General features: G+C 42.1%; 1 protein-coding gene across 1 annotated transcript in view; it reads right to left on the bottom strand.

The window, feature by feature from the left end:
* Vps13 (vacuolar protein sorting 13C) overlaps positions 1–18800 on the bottom strand; it is a 1164731-nt gene that overhangs the window by 817229 nt on the left and 328702 nt on the right. Inside the window, exons 26-28 of the mRNA XM_080277871.1 lie at positions 14049–14127; positions 13179–13238; positions 6096–6238 (exon numbers count right to left, since the gene is read on the bottom strand). Coding sequence (XP_080133997.1) covers positions 6096–6238; positions 13179–13238; positions 14049–14127 — 282 coding nt within the window. The remainder of the gene's footprint in view (positions 1–6095; positions 6239–13178; positions 13239–14048; positions 14128–18800) is intronic.

Below are 18800 nucleotides of genomic sequence, written 5' to 3'. Positions count from 1 at the left end.
GGGAGAGTGTGTAAGAAACGGAATCTAAAGGTGAATGTAGGGAAGAGTAAAGTGATGGTCTTTGAGAGAGGTGAAGTCAGTGAATGTACAGCGAGGTTGGATGGTGAGGAATTGGAAAATGTGAGTACGTTTAAGTACTTGGGTAGTGTGATGAGTAAGGATGGAGGTTTGGAGGGTGAAGTGCTTGAAAGGGTACAGCAGGGAAGAAAGGTTGCTGGTTCCTTGAAAGCAGTGATAAGAAACAGGGAAGTGAGCATGGAAGTGAAAAAGTTACTACATGACAGTATTGTGATACCAACTCTAACGTATGGAAGTGAAGCTTGGACGTTGTTGGAAGGACACAAGTCAAGAGTGAAAGCAGTGGCAATGAGTTATTTAAGAGGAGCCTCTGGAGTCACATGGAGAGATAGGCTGACGAATGAGGATATAAAGGAGCGTTGTGGTGTGGATGTGGATGTGATAGGAAGTGTTAGGAGAAACACACTGAGGTGGTTTGGCCATGTGGAGAGGATGGAGGGTGAAAGACTGACGAAGAGAGTGTATGTGAGTGAGGTGGAGGAGGGAAGAGGGAGGGGGAGGCCAAGGATGAGATGGAGGGATGGGGTGGAGAGGTATATGAGAGAGGGGGGTGTGAGTTGGGAGCAGGGCAGTGAAATGGCAGGGGACAGGGTGACGTGGAGGCGATTTGTTTGTGGCCACCCCAAACGGGATTGAGGCGTCTGGCAATAGATAGATAGATAGATACGCCGTGTTTGTCTTTTAGTGATGTAATTTCTAATTTGTTGCTTTCCAAGTGCCATTTTACTTCGGACCTGTTTCAAACTTTTTCCTTTTTTGATGGTTTCTTTGATTTGATCCATGTTTCTCTTTCGTTTTTCTTCTCTTTGTCTTTTGTTCATAGGCTTACTTAATTCCGCTCATTCTATTTCATCTTTCTTTGTTTTTACTTTCATTTCATTTCTTTTTTTCACTAGCTCAAATGTCTTTCTGAATACTTCGTAGATTTGGTTATATTAGGTTTTCCTACTACCTCCGCTGATTCATTTAGCACTTTTGTTAGTCTGTCATTCAGCTCATCAATGTCACATTCAGCATTACTCAGAGCCTGAAATCTGTTCCTTATTTCCAACTGAAAGGCTGCTTTGTTTTCATTTACTATTACTGGGCATATCTTCTTGTCTCTAATCATCTTTCTTTCACTTTTGAAACTGAATCTTGCTGTGCAACCAATGATTCAATGGTCATTTCCGATATTTACTTTGTTGATAACTGCTTTGTCTTATCTGCTATAATGGAGTCGATTTCATTCTTTGTTTCTCAATTTGGGCTTTTCCAGGTCCACTTTCTCCCTGTTCTTTTGTGGAAGAATGTGTTCATTGTTCTCATGTTAAACATTTCTGCAAAGTTTACCAGCATTCCTCCCCTTTCGTTCCTTTCTCCCACTCCAAATTTTCCCATACATGCTTCTCCATTTTTTGATTTTCCAACTTTTGGAAAGAAGTCTCCCATGAATATAGTATAAGTGGTCTTTTCCTCTTCCATAATCTGGAAGATGTCATCACAGAATGTTTCAATTTCTTCATCTGAGCTCTGAAAAGTTGGTGCATATACCTGTATTACTTTCAGGGTATATATACATATATATATATATATATAGGCATACACCGGTTTAACGATGGAACTAGTTAGGTAAAACCCCATCATTAAGCAGGGTATTGTACATCGGGGTACTTTCAAAATATAATGTAACGTATAGCGTTTACCAGCCTTGGGTTCCCCCCCAACCAAGTCCAAAACCCACCCAAATGGGCCCCAAAACAAGTTTAAAGCCAATCTATATGGCCTAACAGCTGTCAAGGAAGCTACCCTAAACCTAAAACCTGTAAATAACTCACTAAATCCAATAAATAAAATCTGAAAATCATCAAATATAAGTCTGGGAAAAAATCAAGCTTAGTAAACTGTACCCCAAAATGATAATGTTCACACCACCTATAGCTAAAACATATTAATCTAAGTCTAAAAACAGTTTACAAATCAACCTAAACACAATTTTTGTCTAAGATATCATCAAAATTGGTAAAAAAATCAAAACCCATCATTAATATCGTACATCGAGGTATTACTGCATACTATACTTCTTATTCATGTTTTGCCTTGACTCTTATTGTACTGTGGCACTGACCTCTCTTGTACTGCTGTCATGAGCTTTCTAGAGCAATCAGTCATTAATTATTCCACTGCATCAGAGCAGAAATGGCCAGGCAGCGCAGAAAGGAGTGAGCAGGATGTAATAATGCAGTGCATAGTGGGCCAGATCGGCCTAAGAAGCGACACATTTTTACCTTAAAGTGGCACATACATGAATGTTGATCCCCAGTCGTAGATTTCAACGCAGAATCAGATTGTGACATATGTTTTTGTCTCTAGCATGAAATAATGCTGTTCCTGATGGATCATACACTATATTGCACCGTATGCATAATTTCGGTATCATGCAGCATAATAATACTGCTGCATTTTATTTATGATCAACTCACAAATATAGCGCTGATGATGCGCAGCAACACGAAGCATTTATTATGTACCAACTATCAGCAAAACTGAAACTGTAAGCAATATAAAAAACAAATTACCACATCGAAAATGCAACAAATTCAGGTGTCTTTACTCGCTGGTATTGCTGCTAATGCTAATGTGATCTGTGACGGCTTGTAGGTGCAGCAGGCTTAGAGGATCAGAGGTGAGGGATTTCTCGCCCAAGGCTGTTGTTTGAGAGCACTGACTCACTACAACGCTGCTCAGCAACAGGTACTTGAACTGATCGGTGATGTTGTGATGGCATGAGTCCCTCCAAGCATGACCAATGCGGTATGCACAAATGTCCTTGTTGCAGGACTCTTGTGCCTCTTTGCTCATCATTCCAATTGGCAAGGGCAATGATACAATGACTTGCTCTCCATGAATGAGCACTCTGTGCAGTGTTACTGGCATCGGGTGCCATGCGTACAGCTCAACATACAGGTCTGCTGTGCAATTGCAGTAGTCACCAAAGTTAGTGAAGTCCACTTGGTGTCCAGAAGCCAGCATTAGCAGAATGGTGTGAAGACGATGGATGAGCTGTTCGTTGTTGCTGGTCACTTCAGCCAGCTTTGAATCGTCGCTGAATGCCCGTCTGGCCATGTTGCCATCGTTCAACGTTCCGCCACTACCCATTCTAGGCTGGTCCACGTGGAGATGCAGCTGATGTCAGAATTCATCTTGGACGAACTTCTTGCGCTGACTGAACTCTTCTTTGTCAGCTGCTGACCTACATTGCCATTTCTTCATGGTCAGTTGATAGCTAATGTGCAAGGCACACTTGAAGAGGCAGATCCAGCCATGCAGTGTGCTCTGGCCAAATCATAGGTTCTCTTTGTTGACTGTCAACTGGCACACATGCTTGAGGTCGTTTATGATTTTGGGCGTGGCAAACAAATGGGACATCTCTGCACTGACGCTGTGCCAGTGATGGCGCTCAGCACTTTCCTGTCGATCACTGTCTGCTCCAATATGTAGTCCACGCTGATGCTGTCACCGTCCAGATCAGTGACGTGCGTTCGAAGAATTTCAATCTGCTGCTGCCAGTATGGCGACTCTTCTCTGCTGAGCTCAGCCGTCTCATTGCAGTATTCCAATTTCATCGGCCTGTAGAATCGAATGCAACATGGTGCCTGATTACGCCATACCACCTGATTGCCATGTGCCAACTGGAGCGGCACTAATGAGGTCAAGAGGACCTGGCCGTCATGAGCCGCTTCGGGTATGCCACTCTGCTCATAATGGCTTTGGCCGGTGGTTCGGTCGAAACCCCACTTGCAGGTGAGCTGCAGGGCGAGTATGCTGTCTTCATCAGCCATCTGGCAGACGGACTCTCCCAGTAGTTGGAGCAAGCGATCACTCATGTGGGCCAACAGTGACTGCAATTGTACTTCTGCTCGCATTGGCTCAATGCAGATGTTTTCTGGGTAGCAGCATTCCTTGGCAGATCAGATGCAGTTAAACGTCAGATAGATATCAGCATGTTGTTTTCTGGTGGAGAGTTGCATGAGCTGCCATGTTGCTTTAGTGAATTTCCCATCCACAAAAAAAGTGAGTGCTTCATCTTCTGAATATGGCTTGGCCTTAGGAGTTTCATCGCAGAGCACTCGACATACTTTTCAGTCTTGCTGAGGTTTCCGCTGATCAACCAAGGACAAATGCCGGGTCGTTGTGACCCTTGCTTCTTGCTCACCTTCTTGCTGCATACACCAGTTTATCTGCAGTGTACCGAATCAGCAAATGAGTGGCGTTTCGCTTCGTGCTGTGGCTTTTCACAGAAAAATCCAACAGCCGTCTGCTGCAAGGGAGTCAGGCCACTAGTCGAAGCACACTTCACCTTCATGATATCTTGCTTCAGCCATTCTTTGTTGTTTTCCAGAAACTTCTCTTTTTGCCAGTATGACCTGCCCACTTATCTTTGAGATGTACTATGAAGGCACTTATTTTTTTGCTGTTACTGGCTGTTGGCTCTATGCCTTGTTTCTCAAGGAACATCATAATATAATGGATTGTTGTATGTTTTACACCACCAATCTCAAATATGTGTTCAAATACTGCTTTTCTGGACACTGTTGCAGTAATATATCATCACATGCCAAGCTGTTGAACAGTCACAAAGGATGGTTAAGCATACTAAATATAAAATGTGATTATGATAATCATGCAAAAAGTCATTCTGCATAATGATACCAAGAAATAATGTTGGAAATGCCAAAGCTATCAATATAATCAGTATCTATTGGGAAATATAGATAATAATGTTTAGTACACAGTATTTGTCACTGTGAATTTAATCATGTGACAGCAGATATGAGCACCAGCATACAACTGGGACTTGTAGTCAAAACATATATCCACAATATGGAACCATACCTAAATTGTAGATCACTGTAGATTTTAAAAAAATCCTTTATATGCTTGCCGATGTATAATATTTGCATCGCTTGTTACTTCACAGCATTAATTAGCTTATAGCAGGTTGTTTACTTAATCGAATTGCTTGATTCTACCACTAATCCACTCCTCATGACCTTAGCTATTCAATGATGTCAGATACCACTGTTTATGAGCACCTGAAGAAGAATGAGAGTGCTCAGAACCTGAGAGTCAAATTGTAACCATGTACAAAATTATGAACGAACTTCCAAGAACAGTATGTTTAAGGTGTCATTTATGAACACAGGTGTCAGTATAGTGAAGATAAATCATTGTTATCAAATGCTGTGAACATATTCCTGATGATTTGTGGTAAAACTACCCAGTTTTAATAAAGATGAAAATTCTAATAAGTGTCACTTTTCAAACCGATCTGGCCCATTGCACAGTGGTGAGTACTGTATGAAGACTGATCAGGCACAATTTCAAACATGGAAAAAAAAAAAAAAAAGGGGGGGGGGGGAGTTGGTGGTCAGAATGGAGATGGTGGGGTGATGGTAATAAGTAAAGATGGTGATGGGTGGTGGGTTTAGGTGGGATTATACCATGGGGAGATAGGCATTATATGAGGAGTGGCACTGGCAGTGGAATCAGATTTCTTTTTGATGTGCGAGGTATAAAAAACAGTGGGGTGGGGGGGGGGGTCGAAGCAGATGGGATGGGATGGTTGGGGATGGCAGTGGGGCAAGCACCCTATGAAGATGGGCATCATACAATGGGTACTGTTGGCAATGGGACCAAGTTTCTCTTGGAAATAAATGTGGGTCATAGAAATGGATGAAATGGATGGTGTAGGGCAGATGGGACGAGTGGTTATTATGGTGTGTGGTGGAGCTGGGAAAGGTAATTCTCTCAGCAAAAATGAGTGAGGCAATGGACTGATTTAAAAATAACTTCAACCAGAACAACTACAAAGTGGGCCAACACTGTCCTCACATACTACATGTCTTACTATGCAGGTAATATTCTAGTCACATATTAACGCGTAAAGCTTTAGGGTAATATATACTGCATACTGGTATACTGTATCTGATGAAATACAATATCAGAATACAAATACTGCAAAAATAGCATCCCACCTGAACTAAAACACCTCCAAGAACAACATCTACATCCGTGTTGAAAGTTCGGTTGGTTAGAGTGACACTAGATGCAATGACAGCTGCACGCAGTAGTGGACAGTAGTCTTCCTCAAGAGTACGATGCAGCTCCACTTTCATTTCTGTCAAAAAATAAATAAATAAATAAACAAATCAAACCGTCGCTGCCGCCACCGCCATTGCCACCACCATCCGGACCTCCTTTCCCACCTTAGGGCAGGGTGAGGATTAGCAATGTTCACACAGCCTAAGGTTGCCCAGTTCAATGGGCCACATTTCCATTCACTCATCACTCAAGTTCATGTAATCCTGGCTGCATCAGATAGGCCAAAAAAAATTTCACCACATTCTGTACCTTCACATATACCTATCTGACTGAGTCAATCCACATGCTGTCATATTAAAAAAGGGTGACAAATCCCTGGTTATGTGCTCCTTCACAAAAAATCATCTAGCCGGCTTGGTCTCTTGTCAGCGCCTCAGCTTCACCAACTTCCATATCTCTCTTCCTCACATACTCATCCACCCTATTTCTCCACCTTCTTCGTGGCCTACCTCACCTCCTCCCTCCTTCAAATTCACTCAGATATACCTTTTTCATCACTCTTTTGTCATCCATTCTCTCCACATGACCAAACCATCTCAGTACACTCTCTTCAATTCTGGTGTTCACAGACTTCCTCACTCCGCATCTTTCACGAATCACATTATTCTGTATTCTATCCACTCTCTGTACTCCATATACATTCCTCAGCAGTCCCACCTTCACTGTTCTTACTCTTGACTTTTCTTTTTCATGCCACACCATAGTTTCACATCTGTATGTTAATGTAGGCACTAACACTCCTTCATGTAAGCCTCGTGCAGCTGCAACACTCAAGTCTCTGTTTTTAATCAAAGCCAGCACCAGCTACTTCCCTTCTCTGTGTTACTCTACTTTCCATTTCTTTTGCACATTTTCTTCTCTTTTCTATCACTGTACCCAGGTATTTGACCTCTCTCACCAATTCCAGTGTCTCTCCATTCACAGAAATATCACAGTGGGAGTCACCTTCTCTCTTAATAACCATCACTTTACTCTTTTCTACATTTACTCTCAAGGCACAATACTCACAGACATCTACAAAACTCTGCACTAGTCTAACAAGCTCTTGTCCTGTATTTGCAAGTAGCACTGCATCATCAGCATATTCCATCCATCACCATTCATTACCAATGCCATCCCACTCTCCAATACTCGTGTTTTTGCTTCTCCCATCACCCCATCCATACATATATACCGAGCAAAAATGGGGACATCACACAACCTTGTTGTGCATCCACCCTGATCATGAACCAATCACTATGATGCCCATTTACACATGCTTCACTACCATCATAAAAACTCCTGACAGCACCTAGCAGCTTACCATCTACACCATACAAGTGCAAAACCTTCCACAATCCTTCTCTATCTACTTTGTCATATGCTTTTTCCAGATATATAAATGCTATAAACATCTTATTGTCGTTCTCACAAGTCTTCTCCACTATCTGGCTCTATATCTATCTGTCTATTGCCTGGCACCTGAATCCCGTAAGGGGTGGCCACAAACAAATCACCTCCATGTCGCCCTGTTCCCTACCATTTCACTGCCCTGCTCCTGGCTCACACCCCCCTCTCTCATATACCTCTCCTCTCTATCCTTCCATCTCATTCTTGGCCTCCCCCTCCCTCTCCCCCCTTCCACCTCACTCACATACACTCTCCTTGTCAGTCTCTTATTCTCCATCCTCTCCACATGGCCAAACCACCTCAATGTGTTTCTTCTAATGCTTCCTATAACATACACATCCACACCACAATGATCCTTCACTTCCCCATTTGTCAGTCTGTCTCTGCATGTGACTCCACATGCCCTTCTCAAATAACTCATTTTCACTCTTGACTTGTGTCCCTCCAACAAGGTCCAAGCTTCACTACCATACATTAGAGTTGGTATCACTATACTGTCAAGCAGTAACTTTTTCACTTCCATGCTCACTTCTCTGTTTCTTATCACTGCTTTCAAAGAACCAACAACCTTTCTTCCTTGTTGTACCCTTTCAAGCACTTCACCCCCTAAACTTCCATCCTTACTCGCCACACTACCCAAGTACTTAAAAATATGCACATTTTCCATTTCCTCCTCATCCAACCTCACTGCACATTCAGTGACTTCATTTCTTTCGAAGACCATAACTATACTCTTCCCTACATTCATCTTCAGATTCTGTTTCTTACAGAATCGGCAGAGAGGTAGCCTGCAGTCCTACTGGACCCAGGTTCAAATCCTGGCTGGGGCAGGGAACAGTTTAAGGATTTGAATTTCACAGAAGCAAACTTTACCGATCTATCAGAAGACCCACCGACATGTTGTAAAAACACCCCCGCTAATACCAAAACACCAGTCCTCTATGAGACAGCCCTAGCATGTATTCAATATGGATGGTGGATGTTAGCACTGAAGTGGTGACATGTACAGGTGTATGGTACATAGGAGGACTGCTTGGCCTTGGGAGTAGGCTATGAAGCCTATGCCCAGAGTCGGGGGGGGGGGGGGCCTTGCAGCTCCCCTTTTCTTCATTTAACAACATGGTATCATCTACAAACAACAATACAGGGAATTTCCACACACAGCATCTCTCTCATTAGGGCCGCTCTAACATCCACTGCCCTACATTGTATCTCTTTTATAACCCCATCCCTAAATAGATTGAACAACCATGGAGACATGACGCATCCCCATTTCAAGCCAACTTTTGAACAGAAAAACTCACTCAGTTCACTGTCCACATGCACTGCAGCCTTAGCACTCTCATATATACTCTTCACGGCATTCAACAACTTCCCATTTATTCCATATACAGTGAGTCTTTGAAATACAACAACCCGAAGTACAAATTTTTGATGGTACGAAAGAGATGAATATAGGACAAATTTCACAATACAAAAATATCTGTCTCAATGATACGAAAATCAATATGAAAGGAAATACAGAGATAGCCCGATTATGCAGACTATATGGTGTGAAGAGGTGCCTGAATAGTCTGAAATCATAATTAATCCAGTGGAAATAAAATACAAATACTATCAGACTGATTTATTTACCGATAAATGTATAATGAAAGACACAGCCATCTTCCCAGTTCTGTCTGAAGAAAATTTACACCAGACGAAATACAATGAAAACCATTTCTACTAGTGCGTGTTTCAAATGGTTCGATTTTTCCACCCTATTTTCGTCAGACTTTGGGAAGATACTTGTGTCTCTCATTGTGCACTTGAAGTAGCAGAAAGACCTTACCAATTCAATTCATAATCTTCCAGCTTGTTTCTGTAATTTTCTGACAACTTTCAGTTTGGCAAATTACTTTTTCTTGCTGAAAAATTTCCTCCCTGTCATTATCGTCACTTTCCCCTACGATCGTTTCCAGTGCAGTGGAAGAAACTCAAAGTGCTCAAAGGTGGATATCGTTTACCAATTTCCCAACTGGAGGTTAGGTTTGGTTAAATTATTAGGTACAGATAAGCTCGGTTAGGTCGTTTAGCTAAACACTTAGGAAAGAACAGTCCTTCCCACCATTTCATTAACGAAATAAACGAGTTGTCACACCAGAACAGCTAAAAACAACAGGGAAAGAAATTTAACAAGAAATGTTTACTATATTTACCAACCCAGAAATAATCTGAAAAATATATCGGACTATCTGGAAGAACTGATTCGGTAAGGTGCTTTTACTGCTTAAAGTAAAGCGTATGATTAGCCCCCTCAATGACTCAGGGTTCAGAAATTTGCGTAATCCCATAGTCAGCCTTGGGACCATTTTTTCAAAGTTCTAAAATCAATTTCTTCTTCTTACATAAGTGAAAAGACTCGTCTGGCACACCTGGCTTTATTTATTTATTTATGTGATGTGGTGTGTCGGATGAAGAGAAGATGGAGGGGTGTGCAAGGAACAGCATGGTGGAATGAAGAGGTGAGACAGGCTGTGGCACAAAAGAAGAAAGCATACAATGAATGGATGAGAAATAGGGGCATGGAAGAAATTGAAAGATGGAAGAGAGAGTTATATGTAGAAAGAAAGAGAGAAGTGAAAAGATTAGTAAGAAAGAGTAAGAAGAGAGTGGATGAGGAATTTGGAAGGAATTTGAGTGTAAAGTGGAGGGACTGTAAGAAAATGTTCTGGAAAGAGGTGAAAAGAGTAAGACATGGTGGAAGTGAAGTTAGCAGGGGAGTGAAAGATGAAAATGGTAGATTACTTGTGGAGAAGGGAGAAAAAGTGAGCAGATGGAGAGAACACTTTAAGGAATTGTTGAACATACAGGATAGAAGTAATGCGAGTATAAGTGGCTGGGGAATGGCTGGGAGAAGGAGGGAGGTGAGAAGACAGGAAGAAATCAGTAGAATAGAAGTTGTGGAAGCAATGAAGAAAGTTAAATTGGGGAAAGCCCCACAAATTGATGAAGTGTGTGGTGAAATGTCGAAGCATGGGGGAGAGATAGTAGTAGAATGGATGTGGAAGATGTGCATTTTGGCCTGGGAGGAAGGTCGAGTCCCGGAGGATTGGAAGTCAGGTATAATTATTCCCTTGTACAAAGGAAAAGGGGAAAAAGAAGTGTGTGGTAATCATAAGGGCTTTTGTCTTCTTAGTACAATAGGAAAAGTGTATGGTAGGATACTTATTGACAGAGTTAGAGAAAGAACAGAGGAATTAGTTGGAGAAGAACAGGGAAGCTTTAGGAAGGGAAGAGGTTGTGTAGATCAGATATTCATTCTTAGATCTTTAGTGGAAAAGTTTCTAGAGAAGGGAAAGAAGTTGTATGCGGCTTTCATGGATTTGGAGAAAGCATATGACAGGGTGGATAGACAAGGACTGTGGAAAATATTAAGAATATAAGGAGTACATGGGAAGTTGTTGAATGCTGTGAAGAGTATGTATGATGGTGCTAAGGCTGCAGTGCGTGTGGATGTTGAACTAAGTGAATTTTTCTCTTTGAAGGTTGGGTTGAAGCAGGGATGTGTCATGTCTCCATGGTTGTTCAATCTGAATGTGGATGGGGTAATAAAAGAGGTATATGGTAGGGTAGTGGATGTTGGAGTGGCCCTGGTGAGAGAGGGTAGTGTTTGGAAACTCTCTGTACTGTTGTTTGCAGATGATACTGTGTTGTTAAGTGAAGATGAAGGAGAGCTGCAAGGCTTGGTGGATGAGTCTGAGAGAGTGTGTAAGAAATGGAATCTAAAGGTGAATGTAGGGAAGAGTAAAGTGATGGTCTTTGAGAGAGGTGAAGTCAGTGAATGTACAGCAAGGCTGGATGGTGAGGAACTGGAAAATGTGAGTACGTTTAAGTACCTGGGTAGTGTGATGAGTAAGGATGGAGGTTTGTAGGGTGAAGTGCTTGAAAGGGTACAGCAGGGGAGAAAGGTTGCTGGTTCCTTGAAAGCAGTGATAAGAAACAAGGACGTGAGCATGGAAGTGAAAAATTTACTACATGACAATACTGTGATACCAACTCTAACATATGGAAGTGAAGCTTGGACGTTGTTGGAAGGACACAAGTCAAGAGTGAGAGCAGTGGAAAAGAGTTATTTAAGAGGAGCCTGTGAAGTCACATGGAGAGACAGGCTGACAAATGAGGATAAAAAGGAGTGTTGTGGTGTGGATGTGGATGTGATAGGAAGCGTTAGCAGGAATACACTAAGGTGGTTTGGCCATGTGGAGAGGATGGAGGGTGAAAGACTGACGAAGAGAGTGTATGTGAGTGTGGTGGAAGGGGGAAGAGGGGGGGGGGAGGCCGAGGATGAGATGGTGGGATGGGGTGGAGAGGTATATGAGAGAGGGGGGTGTGAGCTGGGAACGGGGCAGTGAAATGGCGGGGGACAAGGCAACGTGGAGGCGATTTGTTTGTGGCCACCCCGAACGGGATTGAGGCGTCTGGCAATAGATAGATAGATAGACAGATTTTTTTTCCCCTAAACCCATCCTGTGATTTGCTTTGATTCGCGTAAGAATTAATAAAATTAGGATGTGTGTTACATTACCATGTAAACATAGGTGAAAACATCTGGGATGAAGTGATCTGTGAATGTCTGAGTACTTGGGATGGTAGAGTACGGTCGTGTAAACACACCAGTGACTTCGTTCCCTTCCCATAATTGTTTGCAGTTTTTTGCAGCTCACCCTAACTCAAAGTCACTGACACCATTACAGTAAGGCGTTGTTCAGGGCCAGCAGCTATGAAAGCGATAATGGAATACATTATTGTTTGTATCAGTCCTCTCTCTTTCACACATACACATGAGAACGAACAAAAGAATGAGCAGTAAATGTACACTAACTTTAAGGAGCAGAAATAACTTCTCAGTCAGTCCGAAATATATTGGGAAGAGTGATACCAAACGAAAAATATGGAACTGAATTCTAACCAACGAGAACATGTGGAATGAAAGAGTAATTTTTTTTCTGATTAGGAAACATTTTTGTTCCATATCGTCTGTTAAAATTGTAAAACCCATAATCTTTCATGTAAGCATTCAGACTAAAGACCTTACCAATTCAGTTCTTATTCCTCTGGTTTGTCGTCTATATTTTCCTGACTATTTTGAGGGTGGTAAATTATGTTCTCTTGCTGAAAGAAACTTACTCAAAATTAGGGAGCATGTAACACAAGAATGCTTGGGATGGTAGAGTAGGGTCGTGTAAACACACCAGTGACCTTTGTTCCCTTCCCATAATTGTTTGCAGGTTTTTATACGATGCCCTAACTCAACATCACTGACACCGAAACAGTAAAGTGTTGTTCAAGGCCGGCAGCTATAAAGGGGTTACAGGAATACCGTATGAAAAATTCAAAATGGGCGTGGTGTACAGCGCCGTGCTCGCTTGCCAAGAGAAAACGAACTAACCCCTCTCCGGTAATTAAATTTTCGCGCGCTTCTCAGTTGAGTCCATGTCCCTCCTCTCCTCGCATATTCACTATATGTGAGGATATTTTCGCAGCTCGTCACCTTTTCGTATTGTTTTGCCATGCCTCCCAAGCACCCTGCATCATCTCCAGCATCGGGGGAGCCTGCTGCAAAGAAGCAGCACCGTACTCTAACTCTGGAAATGAAATTGGAAATTATAAGACCTCATGAGGAGGGACATGGAGTCTCGGAGACTGGGCGTGCTTTAGGCCTTGCAGCTTCCATCGTTGGGACTGTGACAAAGAAAAAGGTGTACAAGAAAGAATATGGCCACCTTCTTCTCTGTAATTGTATACAAGTATTGTATACTTCAAAACAGGAGGGGGGGGTAAAGTTTAGATGGGGGGTCCGAGGGGGTCCTGGGACCCATCCCCCCATTTATATGTATATTTCAATGGGCTAAATCATTCCAATATACGAAATTTCGAATTATGACAGTTTTTTTTCGTCCCTATCCCTTTCGTATATCGAACTCACTGTATTCTTAATACTTTCCACAATCCTGGTCTATCTACCCTGCCATATGCTTTCTCCAAATCCATGAAGGAAAATAACTAATTAAAAATACAAACATGAAGCCTCGGACCAGGACTGACCAACAGGTGACGACTACCACTCTCACTGCAAATATTTGATCCACACATCCTCTGCATCTACTATGGCCACCCTGTTTGTCACTCACTAGGACTTCTGATATCTCTCTTACTTTCTCTATAAGAATTCTTCCAAATTACCTTCCCTACCACACTTAATAGACTTATGGCATGATATTTCTTGCACTCACTTCGCTCACCTTTATTTTTGTACAGGAGTACAATCACTGCCTTTTTCCAAACTGCTGGCATAATTTCACTCATCCATATCTTCATACATATTCCCAACAAGCACTTCATTCCACTCTCTTCACTACACTTAATTATCTCTGCCTACACCTCATCAAACCCACCTGCTTTCCCAATTTTCAGCAACTTCACAGCGTTCTTCACCTCTGCGAGCGTCACTTTTCCTGGCACTGCATTCCTTCTCTGTACACCCCAAAAACCAGTCATGTTAACAGTAATTTGCTCTCTCCATTCCCATTCATCAGACTTTCAAAACATTCTTTCCATCTGGTCTTTACTTCATCCCCATGGGTTAATAATCTACCACTTCATCCTTCACACTTTCACATTTTTTTCCGCTGTCACTTCAATCCATGGCTCTTTCCAAAATAACTATCAGAGTAATCTGCATTCATTTTTCTTCCCAGATCATCATTTACCTCCTCCTTTTTTTCCTCTTAACTAGTATCTTTACATGCTTTACAATCTCAATATATTCATTTCTTATTTCAACTGAACCCCAATGCTGTATCCACTCTAGCCACTTCTTCCCCTTTTCCTTCACTGCTCTCTTAACCTCTTCATCCCATCATGCCATACCTTTCTTCTTTGTTGTTACTTTTGACGTACCACACACTGCTATAGCACTCCTAACTAAGCAATCCCTATATACATTCCACAAGCTGTCCAGATCTATTTCATTCCAATTCACCAATAATAATCCATCCACCATCCAATCCTAAGTTGCCCCATGAGAAGCGGAAGAGTCCGGGGCTAGGCAGTTGGTCCTGACATTTAAGATGAGAGTGACCAGCCTCACTCATCCCTGAGTGGCATTACGTGAGCAATAAACCCCAACCACTCCTTGGATATAAACCTTCACTGGCTCAATCCAACTGGAGTGCAGTAATTGCCCACTAAACCACAAAGCGCCAAAATTTGGTTACATGGTTACCACCCAGCGCAGTATATGGTTTCCTGGTGTACAGGAAACCATTTGGCTTGTCACTCAGTGTAGAGTCACCCACAGGCAGAAGGAAGAGGAAAGAATGAAGGAATGAAAGACAGAAGAGAGAGTGTAAAGTCACCCGTAGGCGGAAGGACGAGGAACGACTGAAGGAAAGAAGGGGAGACACCCAAGGGCAGCACTGCATCGAGTGAGTAGATGGTGAGCGCCCTACCACAGTGATAATAATGATAGTAGAAATAAAAAAATCAATTAATATACTGACCACTTTTTCCACCCAATGATTAGGTGAGTCCAAAGAACAAGAACACAACAGAGGAAGAACTAATAAACAGCATGCCCAATGAAATGGGCCAGACACTCATTCAGTCATCATTCTTGACTCTAGAATCTTGATTCGACTTTAGAAGACTAACCATCTGGATATATTTTTTGGTTTTTTTATTTATAGAAGTGTTTTACACTGGCTTCCAAATACAGTCGATCCTCTGATGATCAAGATAAAAGATGTGCCAAACTCTTGTTATGTCCTCTTTTGTACATAATTCATCCAGACATTTGATCCCATCAGTTCCATAGTCGCATAAACTTCAATACCTCACTTTCCTACACACTCAATTACCATATCCATTCATCATATTTTTGGCCAAAAATGGCTCCTCCCATCTTCAAATTTTGCATACCCTTTTCTCCAACCTATTTACACCCATTTTCTCCATATGACTGTAAAATCTATGCAAAACCACTTCTACTTTCCCCTTACTCTACATCTTTCATGAATCACATTTCTTGCTCCAAATCATCTATAACCAGCCCAAAATCTGCTTCTCTTGTACTCTACCCCTTTATCCTCCAACTGGAACCTTTCTACTCTTTTCACAATGGCTTCTTCCTCCTGTCTTCTCTTACCGGTACCTCAAATCACGCATTGCTTTTTCACCTTCTTTCTACACTTTTCACAATGACTTTTTCTTACTGTCTTCCTTGACCTCAGATCAAGAATTGCTTTTTCACCTTCTTTCTACACTTTTCACAATGACTTTTTCCTCCTGTCTTCCTTTATCTCAGATCTTTTTCCTCCTGTCTTCCTTTATCTCAGATCAAGCAGTGCTTTTTCACCTTCTTTCTCCTCTTTTCACAATGACTTCTTCCTCCTGTCTTCGTTTACCTCAGATCAAGCACTGCTTTTTCACCTATCTTTGACATTATTATGATCAGATAATTAATTCCCATAACCTCTAAACACACTCATGTCAGGCACAAATTTTCTAATTCAATCATCCACAACCTCAGCCAATCATTGTCTTATGTTCATCCAATTCACCTCCCATCCCCATTATCAATTGCCATGCATATGGTGGTACCAATCTTAAGTGCTGGTTTGGGTGGGGCACAAACCTACCTCTGTACAGTGTTGCCACGTTTTCCATACCCGCGATGCCTCTCTCTCTCTCTCTCTCCTGGGGGGAGATGTGCGTCACCCTTGGGAATTTTGTTTCTTTTACGAGTGACAAACTTGTGCTTTCATTTCTTTAATTTGTTTTTATTATATCTAATTTTATTTAAATATATTATTGTTTTACATACGGCACCAGATGACCTCACTATTGTGGCACCATGATTTGTTTTCATTCAATCACTCTCTCCCTCCTTCATTCCCTCCCTTCCTTCATCTCGCTCAGCTGCACTCAACACTGCCCCTGGTCTGCCTTCCCCCCCCCTCTCTTTCTCTCTCTCTCTCGTCTGTGGTATTTTAGGATACATTTTGGTTATTTCCTTTTACTTTATAATGTACATATTGTACATTTGACTTTATTTTCACACCACCCAGGAGGTAAAAGTCTTGGCGCATTTTTTTTTTAAGAGGTGTCCCCAAACAGGCCTAGGAGAGAGGAAGCTCTGGCCAGGTGGGACTGGGTGTGAGTGTTGCCGCTCAAGAGGTTTAATGTATTATTTTTTTTTTAACCCTTTAACCACGGGTATTGTTTTGGTCTGACTGTCCTCTCCCGCGGGGGTTTCAGCCAAATGTAAACAAACCTTTTAACCTTAATAACTCTGCACAGAATAAAGCTAGAGAAAAAAATAAGGTACCATTAGAAAGTACTAACCTTCAGCTTTCCATTGATGTAGGTTTCATGACTTCGTTGACTTTCACAGGACGGGCAGTGCCATTAGAAGTGAGGGGTGTAAAATCACTATTTTTCGCTCACACATCATTACCTTCGCTCATACACCATTACCAAATGCCAACCTCATTCTGATAATAATACTATAAACATATATGAACACTGCACATACGATAAACACCCACTCTGTGTTCACTGAGGCAGGTAAAAGGCACTGTAATTACCTGCACTTCACTGCCACATCAGCGGTGTTGTAATCACTATTTTTCGCTCACACACCATTACCAAATGCCAACCTCATTCTGATAATAATACTATAAACATATATGAACACTGCACATACGATAAACACCCACTCTGTGTTCACTGAGGCAGGTAAAAGGCACTGTAATTGCCTGCACTTCACTGCCACATCAGCGGTGTTGTAATCACTATTTTTCGCTCACACACCATTACCAAATGCCAATCACATTCTGATAATAATACTATAAACATATATGAACACTGCACATACGATAAACACCCACTCTGTGTTCACTGAGACAGGTAAAAGGCACTGTAATTGCCTGCACTTCACTACCACATCAACATGTGTTGTCACTCACACAGCTGGACAGATACTGATGCGCGCTTGGTCAGGGGTGGGGTGGGGGGCCCAGGGGGTGGGAGGTGGGGCCCCAGGGGGGGGGAAGAGGGGGGGGGAAGAGGGAGGTGGGGGTCGGCTGGAGTGAAAGAACTTAATAGCTACTCTCCCTTGAAACAATTGGCGCACGGAAAAAACGCGGGGTATTCAAAATATTCACAAACATTCGAGAATGACACCCGCGGTTTGGTCCAGTTTTTGCAACGTCATTCTGGAATGACACCCGCGGTTAAAGGGTTAATAAGAAATTGACATTTTTACTTATATTCCTGCACATTATCTTATAATCATAATTGTGACATTATTACCAACCCCAGAAATACGGTAACAGCCAATAAAAGTGACCACCTTCTTTTAAGCAATACTGTAAAATATTTATGCAACGTTTCTGTATTGCCGTATTAATATTTAACGCATAATAAGTTTACTGTTCTTTCATATATTATAATACACACGTTACCATTATATTCTTATGTGTATATCTTATTGTGATGCCTATTACATATATCAGAGCCGTTCACATAGCGGGTATGGAACACGTGGCAACACTGTACAGAGGTTCGTGCCCCACCCAAACCGCCACTTAAGAATGGTACTACCATAGTAGTGGATTATCTTGTACTTGAAAAACAGTATTGACTGTTCCCAGCCCCTTTGCTGCACAAATGTCCACCAGGGCACTTCTGTTACCATGCACTTTAGTAGGTACACCCCACTGACCAAACACCTATTCGAATGCAGCATTCCCCAAGTTTTCAGCCATATCTCCCATCAGAAGTACTCCCTCACTAACCTCAGTCTTCTCCTGGCATGCTTCTACATTTGCCCAGAACTCCTCTTTCATTCTGGCCACTTGGTTCTCCATCTGAGCATTTTTTTTTTTTTTTTTTAGTGTCAAACTTTGTGAATAGGCATTTACAGCCCATTCCCTAAGGCCCAGCACTCCCCCTACATACTTAACCCGCCCCGTCCCGTCGACGTATGGGTACGTTGCAACGATTTGCATTTGCCAGTCCCGGCGACGTACCGGTACGTCGTGCAATTGCAATGTGCATAATTTCGACAATTTTCAAAATTCGCGCTTGATTTGCGGTACGTACCCTCGCATGACCTTCCCCTACCTGCCACCAGGCGGGGACAC

The sequence above is a fragment of the Coenobita brevimanus genome, chromosome 71 (genome assembly GCF_032717465.1).
Source record: "Coenobita brevimanus isolate Jiangsu-jjx chromosome 71, ASM3271746v2, whole genome shotgun sequence".
NCBI lineage: Eukaryota > Metazoa > Arthropoda > Malacostraca > Decapoda > Coenobitidae > Coenobita > Coenobita brevimanus.
Note: the sequence above shows the minus strand (reverse complement) of the source record. Positions and strands in the feature narration are given on the sequence as shown.